The sequence below is a fragment of the Trachypithecus francoisi genome, unplaced genomic scaffold (genome assembly GCF_009764315.1).
Source record: "Trachypithecus francoisi isolate TF-2019V2 unplaced genomic scaffold, Tfra_2.0 Lachesis_group13, whole genome shotgun sequence".
NCBI lineage: Eukaryota > Metazoa > Chordata > Mammalia > Primates > Cercopithecidae > Trachypithecus > Trachypithecus francoisi.
In genome coordinates this window covers 25,024,983-25,046,714 of record NW_022681458.1, presented here as the reverse complement: position 1 = coordinate 25,046,714, position 21,732 = coordinate 25,024,983, and the positions used below count along the sequence as shown (strand labels likewise).

The 21,732-nt window shown below is 44.5% G+C and overlaps 1 protein-coding gene across 4 annotated transcripts; it reads left to right on the top strand.

The window, feature by feature from the left end:
- Positions 1 to 44: 44 nt before the first annotated feature.
- On the top strand, positions 45 to 21,476 carry TMEM169 (transmembrane protein 169). Of its 4 annotated transcripts, none has more exons than XM_033230345.1 (4): positions 71 to 157; positions 920 to 1,006; positions 14,612 to 14,900; positions 19,498 to 21,476. In XM_033230345.1, exons 3-4 carry the CDS (start codon positions 14,630 to 14,632, stop codon positions 20,118 to 20,120), a joined length of 894 nt encoding a protein of 297 aa, XP_033086236.1. In that variant the 5' UTR covers positions 71 to 157; positions 920 to 1,006; positions 14,612 to 14,629; the 3' UTR covers positions 20,121 to 21,476. The 4 variants fall into 4 exon arrangements, with proteins under 4 accessions (XP_033086234.1, XP_033086232.1, XP_033086236.1 ...); XM_033230342.1 differs by having other exon boundaries at positions 72 to 157; positions 14,508 to 14,900; XM_033230343.1 differs by lacking the exon at positions 920 to 1,006 and having other exon boundaries at positions 45 to 151; positions 14,508 to 14,900.
- Positions 21,477 to 21,732: the final 256 nt, after the last annotated feature.

Below are 21,732 nucleotides of genomic sequence, written 5' to 3'. Positions count from 1 at the left end.
ACCCCGCCCCCTCCCCGGCCCGGCCCGGCCCCGCCCCGCCCCGCCCCGCCCCTCGCCCCGCCCGCGCGCCGCGGCAAAGCCGCATCCACCCGGAGCAGAACAGCTCCTCGCCGGCTATCCGCATCCTCCGCCAGCGTCGGTCCCTGGGCAGGTGTGGGTGAGACTCCTCGTTCGTTTTTTAAAATTTCGATGCCATTGGGGAGGGTGGAAGGGAAATGAAAAAAAAAAAAAAAAAAAGAGAGAGACCAGAAAGAAACCAGCGGGGTGTGCTGTATTTCAAAAATTCAATCCTCAAGGCTGAAGCTCTCACGATTAATTATAATTAAATCTCCAGTGCAGCTGGAAAAGGGCTGCAGCTCGGCGCCCTCGCTGCGCCCGCCTGCCAGGGTCGGACGTCGGCGATGCTGGGGCTCCAGGTGCTGTGTGCTGCTGGCTGGGAAGGAGAGAAAGGGCAGGCTTAGCTGAGGGGGAGAAATCCGACTTTCAGATCCTTTCATCCTTGGGGAGGGAGCCCGGGAGAGAGAGTGAAGGAGAAAAGGAGATACGGTTGCAGTTTTCCACAGAACCAAGAGAATACACGATTTGAAAAATAAACTCGGGCCCACCCCCGTCTCACCTCCCACTCCCCACCCAAGAATCAAGGGGAAAGATCATCTTTACCAGGTTTGAGACCTGATCCATTTCAGCTGGGCTGCATAGCAAGTCCAGAAGAGGATCTTTCATTGAAGGGTGCATGCTTCCTGCAAGATGTATCTATAGGTGTTTGAGATCATGTCCTGTAGTTCATTCCTTGTGCAGGACGGTGAACCCGCTGAGGATGAGGGAAATTTCTCATCTGTGCTTTGGTGCCCAGTAACAGTGATTTATATTCAGATATGCTCCTTATTTTTCATCTTGCTTCCCGCTGTCAACCCACCAGAGTGAGATTACACCTGGACTGGCCTACTGAGACTTCACCATAAGAACTTGGCCAAATGTGCCAGTTGCCGTGGTCTTAACAATCCAGGTGGGATGCTATTTCTAAGGCTGTTGTCAGAGTGTTGCATTTTCCCCTGACAGGTATTAAAACAAAATAAAGGCAAATAAATGCCATCATCCTTTTGTTGGACCTACCACCTAGGATTCAAAAGCCATTTGGAAATGGGTCTGGTTGACAGAGGAATCAGACATCACTTCCTCCATCAGGTCCCACCCACCAGCCAGGCTGCGGTTCTTGTTGGACAACTACACATCCCTGTTCCTCCATCCTCTTGTCCTTCTCTGATCTCTTTTTAGAAACACTTCTCCCTCTATCTTTGTTGCTGACAGATTCAAATCTACACTCATTAAAGAAAGGGATAAATCTCCTGGTTGCCATTTGCTAGATTATCCAGGAATCACTTACCTCTACTACTTAAGTCAATTCTGTAGTTAGGACCAATTTTTCAAAATTACAACACCATCACCTCCTTTAAAACAAAGTAAATTCAAACAGGAAAGCTCAAAGTATTGTTGCAGAAAAATAAAACTCTTCTTGGTTTGATCCCAATGACAAAGTATTTTTTTTTTTTTTTTTTTTTAAGGAAAAGAAATATTGATTCAGTTCTGAGGGGTAACTTATTCAGGAAAAGTCCAGGCTTTCTTTCTTGTGGGTGGGGACACTTTAAATTCTTTTAAATGATAACTTTACTGAAGATATAATGTAACATGATTTATGCCCTGGTCTGGACCCATGGATTCTCAGAGGTGTGCCAGGGTGGGTCAGTGGAATCTGGCTGTTCTGCGCCTTCTGTGTGGCTGCTGAGTAGACTGAGAGTGGGATTCTGATGTCTTCCAATGAAACAGGGACTGGGGGCTGCAAGCCAATTATGCCCACTGAGGATGACAAGGTGCCATTCCTCAGCTGCAAGGAAGCTGCAGGATGAGCAGTCAGAAGGCGATTTTTCACCATCCAGGCAGAACCTGCGATTAAGAGAGCTTTGGGGTCTCTTCAAGTGATCTTTTGTTTAAAATTAGGAGGCATGATCTCTTTGCCTCTGCCTCTGACCTCTGTCAGGGTTTGAAAGTCCACTAATCCGCTAAGTTCCAGGCAAAAAGGCCTGGAAGCACAACAATAGTTCTGCTGCTTGGACGCTCTTTGTTTTCAGATTTTAATTCTGCCTCCAGTTGAGGCATCTCTTCCCAAGGCCACCACACCATGCCGCATTGACCACTCCTTTGGTTGAATCAAATGCTGCTCTTCCCTGTGCTCTGCGTCACTGCCCTCTTTGTCCTGGGGAAACAGGCATTCCTGTGGCCAAGGGCCTCCCACACCCCCAAACCTCTCCCCACGGCTCTGTCATACCCCATTAGCAATGGCTGCCTTCATCTTTCCACCCCTCCCCCACCCCATCTGCCTGGTAACTTTATTTTCTCCCCTCTGCAAAGCAGCTGCTAGCTCAGACTGACAGGGGCTTGTGGGATTCTCAACATTTAGACTTCCAGAATCTCAGTGCTAAAAGAATGTCAGTGAGGTATCTGGTCCTGCCCCCACCTTGAAGCAAAACTACCTAGCAATTGTGCCATAACGAGGCATATAAAGGAGCTTACTGATGTCTTTTTATTAAACTTCTCCCTAGTCTCAGGCTTTCACAGAAATAAGCTATTCCTGAGTTGCTACCACTTCACCCAGTCACTTAAAAAGATTTATCAAACATCTACTTGTTCGTCTTCTTCTATGGTACCACCTCATAGAGCTTAGAGTCTAGTAGAAGAGCTATGCAATACATAAGTAAAAGAAAAATAAATAATTACAAATGTTGGTAAGTCTTATACAGGAAACAAGCTGCTGTGATGAAGAATAATGAGAGGCAGAGCAGGGAGTCAAGTTTTTAGTTCGGGTGTCAAGAAGGGCTCAGAGGAGGAGACATTTGAACAAGGACTCAAAAAAAACAAAAACGGGCATAGGAAGAGGCAGGGGTGGAGTGGCAGAGCAGCAAAATAGACAGCACTTAAGAAGACCTCAAGCATTTAGAAGCATTTGGTGCTCTTGAGGAATAAATACACAGCCAGTGTGACTGGAGCATAGTGTACCTCCTATGGTGGTATAGATGGAGTGGCAGGATCAGGAGGTCCTTGGGCCACATGGACTTCCACCTGTATAATAGTAGGAAGTTACAGGAGGATTTTAAGCAGAAAACAGCCTGATTTTCTTTTTTTTTTTTTTTTTTATTTTTGACATGGATTCTCGCTCTGTCTCCTAGGCTAGAATGCAGTGGCAGCGATCTCGGCTTACTGCAGCCTCTGCCTCCCAGGTTCAAGCAATTCTCCTGCTTCAGCTTCCCAAGAAGCTGGGATGACAGGCACGCGCTGCCACACCCGGCAATCTGATATGTTTTAAAAAGATGTTTCTGGTTGAGTGCCGTGGCTCATGCCTGGAATCCCAGCACTTTGGGAGGCTGAAGTGGGCAGATTACCTGAGGTCAGGAGTTTGAGACCAGCCTGGCCAACATGGTGAAACCCCATGTCTGCTAAAAATACAAAAATTAGCTGGGCGTGGTGGCACACACCTGTAATCCCATCTACTCAGGAGACTGAGGCAGGAGAATCAGGCCGGGGAGGTGGGGGTTGCAGCGAGCCGAGATCACGCCACTGTACTCCAGCCTGGGTGACAGAGTGAGACTCTGTCTCAAAAAATTTTTTTTAAAAATTAAGTAAAAGATGTTTCTTACTGCTGAGTGAGGAATTGATTGGAAGGCAGCAAGAGTGGAAGCTGGAAGATAGGAGCATTTTTTTTAGAACCACAGTTAAGACACAGTGGCCTCCTAGACCAGAGGAGAAGCAGTGGAGATGGGAAAGTTGGGTAGATGAATTTAAGAATTATCTGGGCCGGGAGCGGTGGCTCACGCCTGTAATCCCAGCATTTTGGGAGGCCAAGGTGGGCGGATCACCTGAGGTTGGGAGTTCGTAGACCAACCTGACCAACATGGAGAAACCCCATCTCTACTAAAAATACAAAATTAACTGGGCATGGCGGTGCATGCCTGTAATCCCAGCCTCTCAGAAGGCTGAGGCAGGAGAATTGCTTAAACCCGGGAGGCAGAGGTTGTGGTGAGCTGAGATCGTGCCATTGCACTCCAGCCAAGGCAACAAGAGTGAAACTCCATCTCAAAAAAAAAAAAAAAAAAGAATTATCTGGATAGTTTTTTTCAAAAGTGGCTTAAAAGCAGTTATTCTAAGCATGAGTTGCAGAGTATAAGCATGTTCTTAAAAACCTGTTTTCCCCCCTACGATGACCAAGAGTCCAGAGTTAATGGTTGCTTGAAGCTAACACTCTGTAATATCACATTTGTAATAATCTTTTTTTTTTTTTTCAGACAGAGTCTCGCTCTGTCACCCAGGCTGAAGTGCAGTGGCGTGATCTTGGCTCACTGCAACCTCCGCCTCCCAGGTTCAAGCAATTCTCCTACCTCAGCCTCCAGAGTAGCTGGGATTACAGGTGTGTGCCACCATACCTGGCTAATTTTTTTTTTTTTTTTTTTTTTTTTTTTTTGAGACGGAGTCTCACTCTGTTGCCTGGGCTGGAGTGCAGTGGCCGGATCTCAGCTCACTGCAAGCTCCGCCTCCCGGGTTTACGCCATTCTCCTGCCTCAGCCTCCCAGGTAGCTGGGACTACAGGCGCCCACCACCTCGCCCGGCTAGTTTTTTGTATTTTTTAGTAGAGACGGGGTTTCACCGTGTTAGCCAGGATGGTCTCGATTAGTAGAGGTGGTTTCACCATGTTGGCCAAGCTGGTCTCAAACTCCTAATCTCAAGCGATCCACCTGCCTCGGCCTCTCAAAGTGTTGGGATTACAGGCATGAGCCACCGTGACCAGCCTATTAATAATCTTTAGACTGGAAGTGGAAGTGGAAGATGGGCACAGCTTAACTTCCAGAGAAAAGAACAAAGTCCTCTCTCTTCTCTCAAGTCTATTGATTAAAGCCTTGGAAATTGGGTAAAATTTTCTTTTAACCTCTCTCTTGTGAAATCTAAAAGGAAGGAGAGATGTTTAGAACCTGCTTCTCAGATCAAATACTAACAGCATAATAAAGTATACAAAAATGGGGAAGAGAATTAAGCTTTTCTTTCTTAACAGCTATTTATGTCATATTTCTGGTAAGGCATTTTCTCTTCTCTGTCCTATCAAGTCAACAAGTACATACTGACTTTGTACTATATGTCCAGCCCTGGGGTTTTCCCGTTGGTGGTGAAGAAGAAGAGTAAGAGAGTTCCTGATCTCTAGAAGTTTGTTATCTACTTAGGAAGATGAATGAAAACTCATGATGCCATCTATAATCCATACAATGATGTGAAATGCTGTGTAATTAAGTATTAAGAGTATGGTTCAGATGGCAAATGCTATTACATTGCAAATAGAAGGAGGCCAAATAAAGGGAATAGAAACATATTTATGAAATGTCAGTCATGTATTAGGCATTTTATACTGGGCCATTCATTGAATTCTCACCACACACCAGCAACACAGGGTTAGGGTGGGAGGAGAGGATATGGGGGCTGGGGTAGTCACAGAAAAGGACGTGAGTGAGTGTGTCTTGAGCCAGGCTTGAAAAAGGTGAAGTGTGACAAAGATGAAGAAACCAACATAAGCAGATGTGTTGAGTAGTCATGTTGTGGGAAAGGGAAGGGGGGAAAACTGTTACTGAATCCTAGGGTGGGACGTAAATATGGAGAGCCTCAAACACCAGGCAGGCCTTCAGATATATTTTAGTCAGTAATGGCAAGATAAAATAAAAATATTGTTTTGTTTTGTTTTATTAATCACCATTAATATGGTAAAAAATGATAGAGGAATGTCTTCTATTTTAGAATGTCTTCCAGTTTACAGAAAGTAGTATGAAGGCTGTATTCTGGCATATGGTGGTAGGAGAAATTCAAATGAACAAATTAACAAAAAGATTTCATAGGAATCACTAGCAGTACTTTGAGACTAATTATTATTAGGTATATGGAAATATGTCCTTCATATAGGAAATGGGTTCATCAAAGAACATTCTAGAAGTTTATAGATCTTTGGATAAATGTTGGCGAGTAGTATGACACAATGAAAATAACATGGGCTTTGAAATTAGCAAACTTGGGTGTGAGTTCCATCCCCACGACTTACTACCTGTGTAAGCTTGAGCAAATTTCTCCTCTAAATGGGAACAATAAAAGTACGTACTTCATTGGTTTGTTGTGAGTATTGAACAATATGATTATTTTAAAGTACTTAGAACACTTGGCACACAATAAACATCCAATAAGTTTCTGTTGTTACTATTATTAAGTCCAAGTGTCCTCTTCTGCAAAATAATACTTGCTTCACAAAATTGTTGTACCTAGGCCAGCATAGTGGCTCACACCTGTAATCCCAGCACTTTGGGAGGCCGAGGCAGATGGATCACTTGAGGTCAGGAGTTTGAGACTAGCCTGGCCAACATGGTGAAAACCCATCTGTACTAAAAGTACAAAAATTAGTTGGGCATGGTGGCACATGCTTATAGTCCCAGCTACTCAGGAGGCTGAGGCACAGAAATCGCTTAAACCTGGAGGTGGAGGTTGCAGTGAGCTGAGATTGCACAACTGCACTCCAGTCTGGGTGACCAAGCGAGACTCTGTCTCAAAAAAAAAAAAAAAATTGTTGTACCTAGAACAATTGCGCAATATCTAGCACATAGTGTTACTTAATACATATTTACTGAAGCTGGGCACAGTGGCACATGACAGTAGTCCCAGCTACTCAGGAGGCTGAGGTGGGAGGATTGCTTGAGCCTAGGAGTTCAAGTCAAGCCTGGGCAACATAGAAAGACCCTATCTCTAAAAATAAATGAATACATAAATACTTTTTGAATGTGTAATTAAGTGAGATAATGCCTGTACTATATAATCAATTAACACAGAACCTACCAAATTACACAGTCAGTAAACTCCACAAACGTTGTGGAGTTTCCTTCTTCATCCCTTTCTCCTGTCCTTTCCCCCTTTTCCTTTCCTCTTGGTAACACTGAGAGGTTGTCTGCTATAAATAAACATGAGTTTGGTTTGAACATGCTTTGCTAAAATGATGGGAATTCAATTAGAAAATATTCGCCAGGCTATTGGAGATACAGTCTTGAGATCTAGATTTGGGTGTTCTTGGTATAGCAGTGGTCCTACAGCTGTGTGCAGGAAGGCTGTATATTTCAACAAGAGGAACAGTGTGCTATTGAGAATAGAGGACAATGAATTAAGAATCGGGCCTACAAAACACTGGTAATTATGGGTTGGAGAAGGCAGATAAGGGAGCAAAAGAGACAGAAGGAAGGTTTGAGAGGTAAAAGAGAATGAGAGTAGAAAGTTAAAGGAGGTGAGGGAAGGTTCAAGAAAGATTTGGAAATTAGTGGAATCAACAGCACTGGTGTGACAAGGAGAATAAGAATGGTGAAGTGGTCACTGTGATCCCATGAGGCACTTTCAAGACTGTTCCTCACTGAAATGAGTGGATCTGTCATCAAATGAAGGAAAATAGGGTTTTCGACAGCAAACAACAAAACCAAAAAACCAAAAACCATCAGCTGCTCACTGCACCTACTACAACTCGACTACTTCTAGTTTTTTATTTTCATTATATTTTATTTTATTTATTTTACTTTTGAGACAGAGTCTCGCTCTCTCGCCCAGGCTGGAGTGCAGTGGCAAGATCTCAGCTCACTGCAACCTCTACCTCCCAGGTTCAAGCGATTCTCCTGTCTCAGCCTCCTGAGTAGCTGAGATTACAGGCATGCGCCACCACACCCAGCTACTTTTTGTATTTTTAGTAGAGACAGGGTTTCACCATGTTGGCTAGGCTGGTCTTGAATTCCTGACTGCCAGTGATCCACCCATCTTGGCCTTCCAAAATGCTGGGATTAGAGGCGTGAGCTACCACACCCGGCCTTGACTTCTAAATCTCGGTGGGGAAATCCTGGACTTTAGAGTTATGCAAGTATAGAGTTAAACCCAAGTTCTCTCACTGCTATTTTTAACATGTTGAACCTAATAGGTGAAGTGAGGAAAATAAGACCTACCTGTCAAGCTTGTTGAGACATGCAAGTAAGGTAACATCTATAAAGAGTTTACCTTACAGCCTGACACATAAGGCTTGATAAATGCTAATTTCCTGGCCTAAATCATCTTTGCAAGTGATTTCCACGTGCATGTGTGTGTGTGTGTGTACAGAGGTTAGGAGGTGGCAGAAGACTGCAGGAGGAACTGGATATGAGTGGCTATAAACTATTTGATAGAAAAGCTTGGTGGAGAAAAATGGGATATCAGATAAAGTGGCAAGGTAAAGTTATTTTTTTTCTAGATGAGGAACTCTGAGTTTGTTTGAAGGCAAAGAGGAAAGAGCCAGTAAAAGGAAGTTGGAGCTATTGGAGAAGGAGGAAATCAAGGATGAGGAAGAGATGGGATCAAGAGTCAAGTCAGGGTGGTCAAAGAAAATACCTGTTTTCAGACCACTCACACTGGGGGAAGCCAGCAGCCCTGACATCTTTAGAGATCTTGAAACAAAACCAGCTAAGCCACTCTCACATTTCTGACTCAGAGAAACTATTTATAGGAATCCCACAGAATTTTTGAGAAAATTCTATTCACAGAACACTAAAAGGTTCAGAAACCATACAAAACAAAACAAAACAAAACAAAAGGCTTTTGGACCTCCAAATTCTATAGGCAGGAAGCAGGTAGAGAAGACTACTCACCACCCAGCTAAGGCACTCCCAGTTTCTTGACACACATAATTGTGTGAGATAATAACTTTTTTATGGTTTTAGACGTTTACTTTTTGGGTAATTTGTTGCATGACAACAGATAATTCATATTCTAGTACTGAGACATCTGATATCATTCCAGCCTTGCAGGAAACAATAAAAAATACCCCCATATTTAGGAAAACACTGTTTTTTCAGTATTCCTGATAACAAGTAGTCACCAGAACTGGTTTTAAACGTGTTAAATCAACAACTGCCTAAGTGAGCACGTTTTTGAAAGCCAACATCAGAGTACCAGACCCTGATTGGCCAAAAGTCAACTCACACTAGTGTGAAAGTCAGCCAAACAGGGACAGAGTCACTCACCTGATTGACTTTCAGAAACAAAGGACTGACTGATGGGTTAATTTCCAAAAACAACTTTGCTGAGTGCTATGGTATGGTTTGTGTTCCCCCAAAATCCATATGTTGAAATCTTAGCCCCCAAGGTGATGGCTTTAGGTGAGGCTTTAGGTCATGAAGGTGGAGTCCTCAGGAATGGGATTAGTACCCCCATAAAAGAGACCCAGAGGCTGGACTCAGTGGCTCACGCCTGTAATCCCAGCACTTTGGAAGGCCAAGGCGGGCAGATCATGAGGTCAGAAGTTTGAGACCAGCCTGGCCAATATGGCAAAACCCCATCTTTACTAAAAATACAAAAATTAGCCAGGTGTGGTGGCGGGCACCTGTAGTCTCAGCTAATTGGGAGGCTGAGGCAGGAGAATCACTTGAACTCGGGAGGCAGAGATTGCAGTGAGCTGAGATTGCCCCACTATACTTCAGCCTGGGTGACAGAGTGAGACACCCTCTCAAAAAAAAAAAAAAAGAGGCTCAGAGAGCCAGCTCCTTCAACCAGGTGAAAACACAGTGAGAAGGTACCCTCTATGAACCAGAAAGTGAGCCCTTAACCAAACCCCTAACCTTAATCTTGGACTTTTTGCTCCCAGAACTGTACAAAATAAATCTTTGTTGTTTATAAGCCATCTAGTCTACGGTATTTTCTTAGTGGCCGCTCAAATGGACTAAGATGCTGAGGGAGATTGTTGTTAATCAATTGAACAGGTTTAAAACTGGTTCTACTGTCTACTTTTTACATGACTACAAAACAATCCATCTTTTCCTAAGTTTGTGGGAATATTTTGTAGTCTCAAAGGATAATGTTCTAATTGTAGGGAGATGAGGAAGTCATGTTTCAAGGTAAATCAAGGACAGTGTCTCTGTCCTGTGACTACTGTGAGTAGACATTGGCTGGGCACCTTTCTAAAATGAGCTGTGCCTGAGGCAAAAAATAGCCCCCTAATGTGAATGGCCAGGAGCTCACTAACCCTTTACATTTCATATTTCTTATCTAAGGTTTTAATGGGATGTTCAAAAGTCATCTCTCTTTTTGCCTCCAATAGGATTGTCCCTCTCCGCCATCAGCTGACAAGATGATCACGTTTATCTTTTATATCCCCAAGAGACTCCAAAGCTTCTCTTAGCTACTATTTTCTATATTAGTCTGTCCCTGGGCTCAGGAAGCTCTTCCAGTTATCTCACATTGGCCTCTCCCATTGTGCCCAACCAAATCAAGAGTGTCAAACACCATACCTTTTTTATGTTTTTTTTTTTTTTGAGACGGAGTCTCGCTCTGTCACCCAGGCTGGAGTGCAGTGGCCGGATCTCAGCTCACTGCAAGCTCCGCCTCCCAGGTTCACGCCATTCTCCTGCCTCAGCCTCCCAGGTAGCTGGGACTACAGGCGCCGCCACCTCGCCCGGCTAGTTTTTTGTAGTTTTTTTTTAGTAGAGACGGGGTTTCACCGTGTTAGCCAGGATGGTCTCGATCTCCTGACCTCGCGATCCGCCCGTCTCGGCCTCCCAAAGTGCTAGGATTACAGGCTTGAGCTTTTTTATGTTTTTTTAAATTAAATTTAAAAAATTTTTTTGAGTGATTCACCTGCCTTGATCTCCCAAAGTGCTGGGATTAGAGGCATGAGCCACCGCACCCGGCCACCTTTTGTTGTTTGTAAGGCCCATTAATAAGGGTCATGATCTCCATGCATGTGTTCACTTTGCCCTGCCACATCTTCCTAGAGCACTACCCCTCAACAAAGAGAGAGGAAAAGGGAACAAGAAGTATGAGATTTGTAACTTGCCTTCTCACATGTACTCTTTAACATTTCTGTCTCCCTTCTGAACATCTAGGCACATCTTCAAAGAAGGAGTAAGGAGTACAGAACATAAACCTTCTCCCAGCTCAAAAGTTCTGGTCCTTTAATCTCCTCAGGGTCTCAACCCCTAGTGTGAAAACTTACACTGTATAGAAGGGCCAAGGAAGGCCCTTCACAAGCTGCCCCAGGAAACTACAGAGAAAAACAGAAGATTTAAGTAGGAAAACACAGTGGATTAGGGTGGCCTCCCAAGCTGTGATCATTGCACCCTTCAAGTAGGTACAAAGTGGTTTGTTCAGAGGTCATTCCTACCATAGAATTACCATGATGCAGCTTTCTGAGTGTCAGTTTACAAGAGGACTTGATCTGGGAAAATATTTTTGTATTAAACATTCTACTTAGAGAGTAGAATTAGAAATGTATATATATACACATTTGTGTATATATACATATGTATAAGTACATATATAGATATACATATATATGTATATCCTGGAACTTTAAGTAATAATAAAAAGAAGAGTGTGTGTGTGTATTTGTTGTTGTGTTTAACAACAAAACCTGAAAATCTTCACCTGGGGGTGGATTGCGTTCAGCTTCCACATTCAGTTTCCTGTGGGTAGAGGTCCACTGTCCTCTGTGTTGAGGCCACTTTGGTAGAAGAGCCCTGGTCGAGCTCATCATTGCCCAAGACCTGCTCAGCATTCTAATGGTTGGATACTTGTCCTCTGGAGCTATTTACCTTCGGAGGGCTCTCTCCCCTGCTTCTCCCTGGGTACATCTTTGTACTTTTAGACACCTCAGCCAACTTAATCTCCTGGTCCAGAAAGCTCCATGTATAAGAATTTAGAGATAATTGCGCTCATTCTGCCCACAGTACACCCCCAGGCAAAGTCAGGCAGTGAGGATGTAGTGAAACCTGCCCATTTCTTCCTGTGGATCCTACCACTAAGATTCCCAATTCTGTCACTGGGTGCCTGATTTATTCCAGGCATTGAGTTTAGTGCCCAGGTATAAAATTAATTTAGATCCAACACCTGCCAATCCAACGGAAAGACAAAGAAAATTAACAGAGGGGCCGGGCGCGGTGGCTCACGCCTGTAATCCCAGCACTTTGGGAGGCCAAGGCGGGCGGATCACGAGGTCAGGAGATCGAGACCATCCTGGCTAATACGGTGAAACCCTGTCTCTACTAAAAATATGAAAGATTAGCAGGGCGCGGTGGCGGGCGCCCATAGTTCCAGCTACTCAGGAGGCTGAGGCAGGAGAATGGCGTGAACCCGGGAGGCGGAGCTTGCAGTGAGCCGGGATAGCGCCACTGCAGTCCGGCCTGGGCGAAAGAGCGAGACTTCTCAAAGAAAAAAAAAAAAAAGGAAAAGAAAATTAACAGAGGACAGAGGAAATACTGGGTGAGAGGGCAGCAGAGGAGAGCTCCCCTGCCTGGAGGGGGAGAAAAAGCCATTCCATTGGGCTTAAAATTCACCTAAATTTTAGAAACATTGAAATGAGAAAAAAAATATGTATTTTGGTATTTGAAGAGATATGATATACAGTCCTTCCTGTCACATGGTAATTACCAAAGATATACAATTTTTAGACATGGGATTTGCTTCAAAATGAATGGAGCCTAGTGGAATCCTAGAGTCTGGTGAAATTTGTGTTTCTTCTCTCCACTGCCCCACTCCCATCCACTGGGCCAGTCCACTAGACACTGGGAACATTTGAATACACATGAGAGGAGAAGAAGCTTTATTATTGGGAATAAAGGGATGGCAAATGGTGTACATGTGGCAAGAAAGGAAAGGCTCAGAGAGCACTGAAATACAGTGAGGGATTTGGGAGTTGGGAACAAAAGTAACAGCTAGTAACCTGGAGTTGCTGAAGAGTGTACAGCCTCGAGGAGTGTGGGGCAGCAGGGTTGTGAGCAGAAGCTTGCTATTCTCAATAATATGCACAGTTATTTGAAAAGTGGGGAATTTTTTGGTAAATAGCTTGGAAACTTTTTATATCCATCGGGGGTGCCACTATAGTTCATAAGCTATTTTTCACAGTATAAATGCCAATAATATTGCATAACAGCAGGAACATTTGCCTCTTTCACTGGGATTAAAACTGAGTATGTTAAAAGTGCATGAGAGTATTCTAGCCAATAAATGAAGAAGTGAGAGAAATGGAATATCATCATTCGGTAACCCCTAATGATTTAATGGGTATAGTCAATGGCCATAAATGGGCTATTAACTTCACAAAAAGAGTCAACCAGACATTAGGGGACTTCTAATGGAAGTACAAAACACCACCTCTAAAATTGTCTTGCCAAATAAAACAAACCATCAACCAAAAAAATGTCAACATGAAATTGATCAAGACTTTCTATGTAACTATCAACTCATAACACAGAGTTCAGAGGCATATGCTGTGGGGATGCAATCAGCAAAAACCAGACTATGAGAATCTGCACGATAAACGACCTGCTTTCTTTAACAAATAAGTTACCAGGAAAAATAATGAAGGACAGGTATATAGACCTGCGATGTCCAGAACAGAAAGTGGAGAGACAATGTTATTTTAAGGGTAAAAGTGAAGCCTCCCCACCACTCTTTCAGCATGTGATAGGACAAATCCCAGCAACTTTTTGAGATTGTGGGCTGACAAGAAGCCAGGAGACAGATTTCCTGTACAGAATAGCAAGGTAGACATGGTTGGTGAGGTTGTACCATCTTTGAGTGGCTTGCTTAATGTTATATTTATCCATTTGAGTATAGTTTTAATGTATGACTCAATAGCCAGAAGTCTGGAATACTGGTCCCAGCCACCTGTGGTTTTTTTCTTTTTTCTTTTTTTTTCTTTGACAGAGTCTCACTCTGTCTCCCAGACTGGAGTGCAGTGGCACGATCTTGGCTCAATGCAACCTCTGCTGCTCCAACCTCCACACCAGGCTCAAGTGATTTTCCTGCCTCAGTCTCCCAAGTAGTGGGATTACAGGCACCCACCACTGTGCCCGGCTAATTTTTGTATTTTTAGTAGAGACAGGGTTTTGCCATGTTGGCCAGGCTGGTCTCGAACTCCTGACCTCAGGTGATCCACCTGCTTCGGCCTCCCAAAGTGCTGAGATTACAGGGGTAAGCCACCACGCCTGGCCTACCTGTGATTCTTAACTCTCATTTACTGGTAAGGCTTCCTCACCCAACTTTGTTATACTCTGCATTCTCCAACTAGAGGCTGATTTCTACACAAAAATCGGTAACACAAGCAGACTATGCTAACTACTTAATGTATGTAAAAAAAACAATAATTGTTGACTTTCATATGAATAAGGAAAATGCAAATTATGACAACAATGAGATATAGTATTCCTTTACATGGATTTTGCCAAATATTATATGTTTGTATAAATGACAAAAATATTACTGTAGCAAAAGTTTATTCACTATCTATTGTAAGAGATGTCTATTGCACTCCCAAAATAAAGTGTTGCAAGAAGTAAAGGGAGAGGAAGGCTTATGCCAAGTTGAGGATCCTTTCCCACATTCCTGTCCATCTCACCCCATTTGCTTCCTGTTGATGGCTTTGCTTTCCTGTCTTTCAGGTGGAATGCATCCTTGAGACATGCATAGCCCCATCTAGGAAGAAGCTCTGTGATGTGTGAACTGTGAGTTTGCTCAAAGAAATCCGACTCTTTATAATACATAGGTAGACGTCAGGGCTGGGATGGAAGATCCAGCAGCAGTAGAAGGCCAGGTCCAGCCCCCAAGCCCCCACCAGGGCTCTCTCAGGAAGGCTGTGGCTGCTGCCCTGGCGCTGGATGGGGAATCCACAATAGGGCGCAGGAAAAAGAAGAGGAAAGAGTCACGCCCAGAATCCATCATCATCTACCGCTCAGACAATGAGAAAACAGATGAGGAGCCTGGTGAATCAGAAGGTGGAGATCAGCCTAAAGAGGAGGAGGGAGATGATTTCCTAGACTATCCTGTGGATGATGGTAAGTCTCTCTAGCCCACTTGTTTAAAGCCATGAGAAGGAAACCAAAAGGGTATCTTCCAGAACAGACAGGCATATGCTCACTGACCTATTTCTTCTTTGTGATACATTTCTTCTTGTAATATTACCATCTTTTATTTATTTATTTTGAGACAGGGTCTTGCTCTGTCACCCAGGCTGGAGTGCAGTGGCATGATGTCAGCTCACTGCAACTTCCACCTCCTGGGTTCAAGCGATTCTCCTGTCTCAGCCTCCTGAGTAGCTTGGACTATAGGCATGCGCCACCATGCCCCGCTAATTTTTGTATTTTTAGTAGAGACTGGGTTTCACCATGTTGTCCAGGTTGGTCTCGAACTCCTGGCCTCAATTGATCCACCCGCCTCAGCCTCCCAAAGCACTGGGATTATAGGATGAGCCACTGCGCCTGGTGCAATATTACAGTCTTCATTCAACAAATGGTATTTACTGAGCACCTATTACATTTTTTCTAGATAATACAGAAATCTCCACCCTTTCAGAATTCCTAACGTAATGGAAAAGGCTGATTTATACACAAAAATTGGTAACACAAGCAGACTATGCTAACTACTTAATGTATATAAAATAATAATTGTTGACTTTCATATAAATAAAGAAAATTATGAGAAAATTTGCCATAAGAAAATCATATGGCAAATTATGACAACAATAAGATATAGTATTCCTTCCCATGTAGGCTTGCCAAAAATTGGGTAAAATATGAATACATCAATATGAGAAAATGGATATACTTCATGCACCTTAGTGAAAGTGGAAACTGCCTCAACTACTTTGTGGAGGAAACTTGTCAACATTTATTAAATATTTAGTAAAATTCACAGTTCAAAATATGCATACCTCATGACCCAGAAATTATCAATATCTACTCCATGAAACTTGTGCCCATGTTATCCTTGTATAAGGAGGCATGTATAAGAATATTTGTTGCAGCTAATGCAACTATGACATATTTGTATTAAGAATTATTGTGGAGGCTGGGCACGGTGGCTCACACCTATAATTCCAGCACTTTGGGAGGCCAAGGCAGGCAGATCATGTGGGGTCAGGACTTTGAGACCAACAACAGGAGTTTGAGACTGGCCAACACAGTGAGACCCCATCTCTACTAAAATACAAAAATTAGCCGGGTGTGCTGGGGCATGCCTGAGGTCCCAGCTACTTAGAAGGCTGAGGCACAAGAATTGTTTTAACCTGGGAGATGGAGAATGTGTGTTTGTAGAATGTGGAGGTTGCAGCAAGCCAAAATCCTGCCACTGCACTCCAGCCTGGGTGACAGAGCAAGACTCCATCTCAAAAATAATAATAATTATTATTATTATTGTGCAGCCATAGAGAGATGAGGCAGATCTATTTGTGTAGGTGGATAGATCTCTAAGACATATGCTCACGGTGAATAAGATAAGCAATTTCCCTGCTCTTCTGCAGTTGACCTTCAGGGAAAGACAGACAGTGAACAAGTCAACAAATAAAAGATACTTTTTCAGGTAGTGGTATGAGTTCCAAAGATGACAAAACCACGCTGATGGGAAGATGAGTACTGGTGGAGGGTGGAAGGTGGTGGTGGAGAGATTGCATGGTTGTGAAAGGCTTCTCTGAGGAGGTGACGTTTGAATTGATCCAAATGACATGAGGGAGCCACCGTGACAAGTTCTAGGGCAGAGTTTTTGGAGGAGGCAGAACAGCAAGGGCAAAGCCCCTGAGGTGACAGCAGCTTTGACCTGCTTATGGAAAGGAGTTATTTCAGTGTAGGGAGTATAGGGAATAAGCGGGAGGATGGTGAGAGGAGGACAGGAAGGTGGACAGGGGCTGGATCCTGGTGACCCTTGCAGGTCTTGGCAAAGAGTTTGGGATTTGTTCCAAGTGCAAGAGGAAGGCAATGGAGGACTTTTAAGCAAAGAGACATCATCTCGTTTATATTTGTAAAAGATCACTCTGGCTTCTCTAAAAAGAGTGAATTATAAGGGTTAAGACTGGATGCTGATGGGAGACTATTGTGTCCCTGCAGCCACAGTAGCACTAATGGAGAAGTTCGGGTGATAGCAGGAGAAAGCTGGATTCAGGATGCAGTCTGAACTTGCTGATTGACCAGAGGCAGGGAGTGAGGGAAAGAGGAGAATCAATGATGACTCCTGGGTGATTGACAGGAATGACAGGGAGGATAGATGGTGGTGTTTACCGTGATGAAGACTGGGAAAAGATGGGGCTTGGGGGACTGCACATTCCTTTTCTCTGGGTAAGCAGAGTTCCTGCCACTATCCAGGGCCCTGCTCTTTAGGTGACTTCGTCTTATCTCTCAGCTGTGGGGCAAGGAGGCCACAGGGCCCAAGGTCCATGCCTGCCTAAAGCCTGTATTTTCCCATCCCCACCCAGACTTCTAGGGTGGCCAGAAGATGGCTATTTTGTTCTGTGTGGGTGCGTCATGTATGTGTGTGTATGTGTGGTGTGTGGTGTGGGTGTGCTGTATGTGGAGGTGTGTGGGCTGTTTGTGTGTGTTGTATGGTGTGTGTGTGATGTGTGGTATGTGTGTGGATGGGTGTAGGTGGTGTGGTATGGGGGAGTATATGGTGTATGTATGTGTGGGTGGTATGTGTGTGGTGTGTGTATGTGTATGGTATGTGTGGTGTGGTATAGTATGTATGGGTATGTGATGTGTGTGTAGAATGTGTATATTATGTGGTGTGTGCCTATGGCATGTGAGTGGGTATGTGTAGTGTGTATATGTGGAATGCGTGAGGGGTAGCATTTGTGTGCATGTATGGTGTGTGTATGTGCGGTGTGTGTGATGTGTCTATGTGTGTGTGGAGTGTGTGGTGTGTGATGTGTGTATGTTGTGTGTATGTGTGGTATGTATGGGTATGTGGTGTGTATATGGCATGTGTATGTATGTGTTGTATGTGGTAGGTGTGGGGAGGTTGTATGTGGCATGTGTGTGGTATATGTGTTATGTATGGTGTTTGGTGTATGTGGTGTGTGTATGGGGTGTGTATGTGGTATGTGTATGTGATGTGCATGATGTGTGGTGTATATGGGATAGTGTCATGTGTATATGGTAGGTGTGTGTGGTGTGCATGATGTGGTGTGTGTATGGGATAGTGTCGTGTGTATGTGGTATGTGTATGGGAGATGGCATGTGTGTGTGTATGGTGTGTGTATGTGCAGTGTGTGTGATGTGTGGTATGTGTGTGGTGTGTGTATGGGGTGTGTATGTGGTATGTGTATGGGATATGGCATGTATGTGTGTGTATGTGTGGTATGTATGGGTATGTGGTGTGTGTATGGGGTGTGTATGTGGTATGTGTATGGGATATGGCATGTATGTGTGTGTGTGTGTGTGTGGTGTGTGTATGTGTATGGTATGTGTGGTGTGGTATAGTATGTATGGGTATGTGATGTGTGTGTAGAATGTGTATATTATGTGGTGTGTGCCTATGGCATGTGAGTGGGTATGTGTAGTGTGTATATGTGGAATGCGTGAGGGGTAGCATTTGTGTGCATGTATGGTGTGTGTATGTGCAGTGTGTGTGATGTGTCTATGTGTGTGTGGAGTGTGTGGTGTGTGATGTGTGTATGTTGTGTGTATGTGTGGTATGTATGGGTATGTGGTGTGTATATGGCATGTGTATGTATGTGTTGTATGTGGTAGGTGTGGGGAGGTTGTATGTGGCATGTGTGTGGTATATGTGTTATGTATGGTGTTTGGTGTATGTGGTGTGTGTATGGGGTGTGTATGTGGTATGTGTATGTGATGTGCATGATGTGTGGTGTATATGGGATAGTGTCATGTGTATATGGTAGGTGTGTGTGGTGTGCATGATGTGGTGTGTGTATGGGATAGTGTCGTGTGTATGTGGTATGTGTATGGGAGATGGCATGTGTGTGTGTATGGGATAGTGTCGTGTGTATGTGGTATGTGTATGGGATATGGCATGTATGTGTGTGTGTGTGTGTGTATGGTGTGTATGTAGTATGTGAGAGGGTGTATGTGTATGGTATATGTGGGATGCATGTGTGTGTGCATGCAGCCCCTAGATGTGAGGGCTGCATCAGGCATGTGAGGGGCCCCCTCTCAGAAAGCACAAAACTAGGCGTGAGAAGGGAAGGTGATGGCTGTCCATCAGTCCAGTGCACACACATGCAGTCTTGACAGAGTAGCTGATACACAGGAACAGTATCTTCACAGCACTGGTTACCTAGAAATAGGATCATCATTTGCATCATGTCTGTATCAAAGTTCCTCACACTCCTCCATGCCACAGAGATTGTGCCAAGATTGAGGCCTCCAAAAGCAGAGAGAGTACATAAAAAACAAGCTTAACATGCCTCACAATTTTATCAGGGCCCAGGCACAAGGAGTGAGAATTCACGTAGGAGCAATAACACCAGTGGTCGCCTTCCCAAGGGAAACCCACTCAGTCCACCATTGAATCACTGACTCAGGACTGTGCCAGATGCTGTAAAAAAGGCTACTCTTGTCTTCATGCCCAGCCTAGGAGGGTGCGACATGGAGATGCAATGCCCACTCTTCTGATCTTGACTCTCACCTCCTTTGTACCCTGCAGATATGTGGAACCTGCCTCTGGACAGCCGCTATGTCACCTTAACTGGGACCATCACACGAGGGAAGAAAAAGGGTCAGATGGTGGATATCCATGTCACATTGACAGAGAAAGAGCTGCAGGAACTGACCAAGCCTAAAGAGTCATCAAGGGAAACGACGCCTGAAGGAAGAATGGCCTGCCACGTGGGAGCCGACCGTGGGCCCCATGTGGTCCTCTGGACGCTGGTCTGCCTGCCTGTGGTTTTCATCCTCTCTTTTGTTGTCTCTTTCTACTACGGCACTATCACCTGGTACAACATCTTCCTCGTGTATAATGAGGAAAGGACCTTCTGGCACAAGATCTCGTATTGCCCCTGCCTCATTCTCTTCTATCCAGTGCTCATCATGGCCATGGCTTCCTCCCTGGGCCTCTACGCCGCTGTGGTCCAGCTCTCATGGTCCTGGGGAGCATGGTGGCAAGCTGCCCGGGACATGGAGAAAGGCTTCTGTGGCTGGCTCTGCAGCAAGCTGGGTCTAGAGGACTGTTCTCCCTACAGCATTGTAGAGTTGCTTGAATCTGACAATATCTCAAGCACTCTCTCCAACAAGGACCCCATCCAAGAGGTAGAAACCTCCACGGTCTAAACTCCCAACAACTTACTTCCTCCTCTGGCCCCAGTAGCCTATATATCATCTTACAATTCCAGCAGATTCTTTCTTTAAATTACCCCCTGCTCTCCGCAGTTCTTCTGGGAAACCATAGTCCATACTGATCAGTTTTACCATCTTGAGGGTTCCAGGAGGGCAGGGAACAGACGAGCAATTGTGCCAAAGCAGTTCATCCAGTGGACAAACTCTTCTTGATTCCCTGCCCTAAAATCACCATTTATCTAGGACAACGGAACTCTCCTATGTGTCATTTTGGGAGCCTGAAGGTGTTACCGGTGCCTGGAACTGAGGGGAGTATGTGACTAAATGTGTCAGGGAGAATAAAGAACCTCAGGGGTAACCACATCCACCAAGATAATAGACAGGGATGGAGTGAGACATTTAGGAAGCTGGGCTACCACAGTGTAGCAGAAGGTAAACATTTGTATGCATCATTTAGATTTAGATTTAGCTGCATAGAATTAAAACCCTAAAATATCAGTGGCTTAAACAAGATAGAAGTGTATTTCTTTCTCGTACAGAAGAAGTCTGGAGGCAGACCATCCTGGGACCCTGTAAAGTAATCCAGGTCCCAGGCTTCTTCTATTTCTCTACCATTAGTAGGATGTGACCCTTCTCACCCTTATCCTCAACATCCCAGTGCTGATTACATCTTCAGCCATCACATCCATGTTTCTGATAAAATACAGGAAAGGGTAGAGAAGCACACATCCTTCCTGTTCAAGGAGACTTCCCAGAAGTCCCACTCAATTCTTCTTATATCTCATTGGCAAGACCTCAGTCACATGATCTCATGAGCAAAAGAGGCTGGAAATGTAGTTGTTGGGCTGGGTAGCTATATTCTCAGCTAAATATTGGGTTCACACTAATTGAAGAGAAAAAGGAAGAATGGTTGTTTGTTTTATGTTTTGTTTTGTTTTGTTTTGCTTTTTGAGACAGAGTCTCACTCTGTTGCCAAGGCTGGAGTGTAGTGGCACTATCTCGGCTCACTGCAACCTTCGCCTCCTGGGTTCAAGCGATTCTTATGCCTTGGCTTCCCGGGTAGCTGGGATTACAGGCACATGCCACCAAGCCCGGCTAAGTTTTGTATTTTTTTTTTTAGTAGAGATGGGGTTTCACCATGTTGCCAAGGCTGGTCTTGAACTCCTGACCTCAGGTGATCCACCTGCCTCGGCCTCCCAAAGTGCTGGGATTATAGGAAAGAATGGTTATTTTGGTAGGCAAGTCAGAATCTTTGCCTCACAAGGATCATTTAAATACATTCAGAACCCCAAACTGCTAATATGGTTTTATTTATTTATTTATTCATTCATTTGTTTATTAATTTATTTATTGGCCGGGCGCGGTGGCTCAAGCCTGTAATCCCAGCACTTTGGGAGGCCGAGACGGGCGGATCACGAGGTCAGGAGATCGAGACCATCCTGGCTAATACGGTGAAACCCCGTCTCTACTAAAAAATACAAAAAAAACTAGCCGGGCGAGGTGGCGGGCGCCTGTAGTCCAGCTACTCGGGAGGCTGAGGCAGGAGAATGGCGTGAACCCGGGAGGCGGAGCTTGCAGTGAGCTGAGATCGGCCACTGCACTCCAG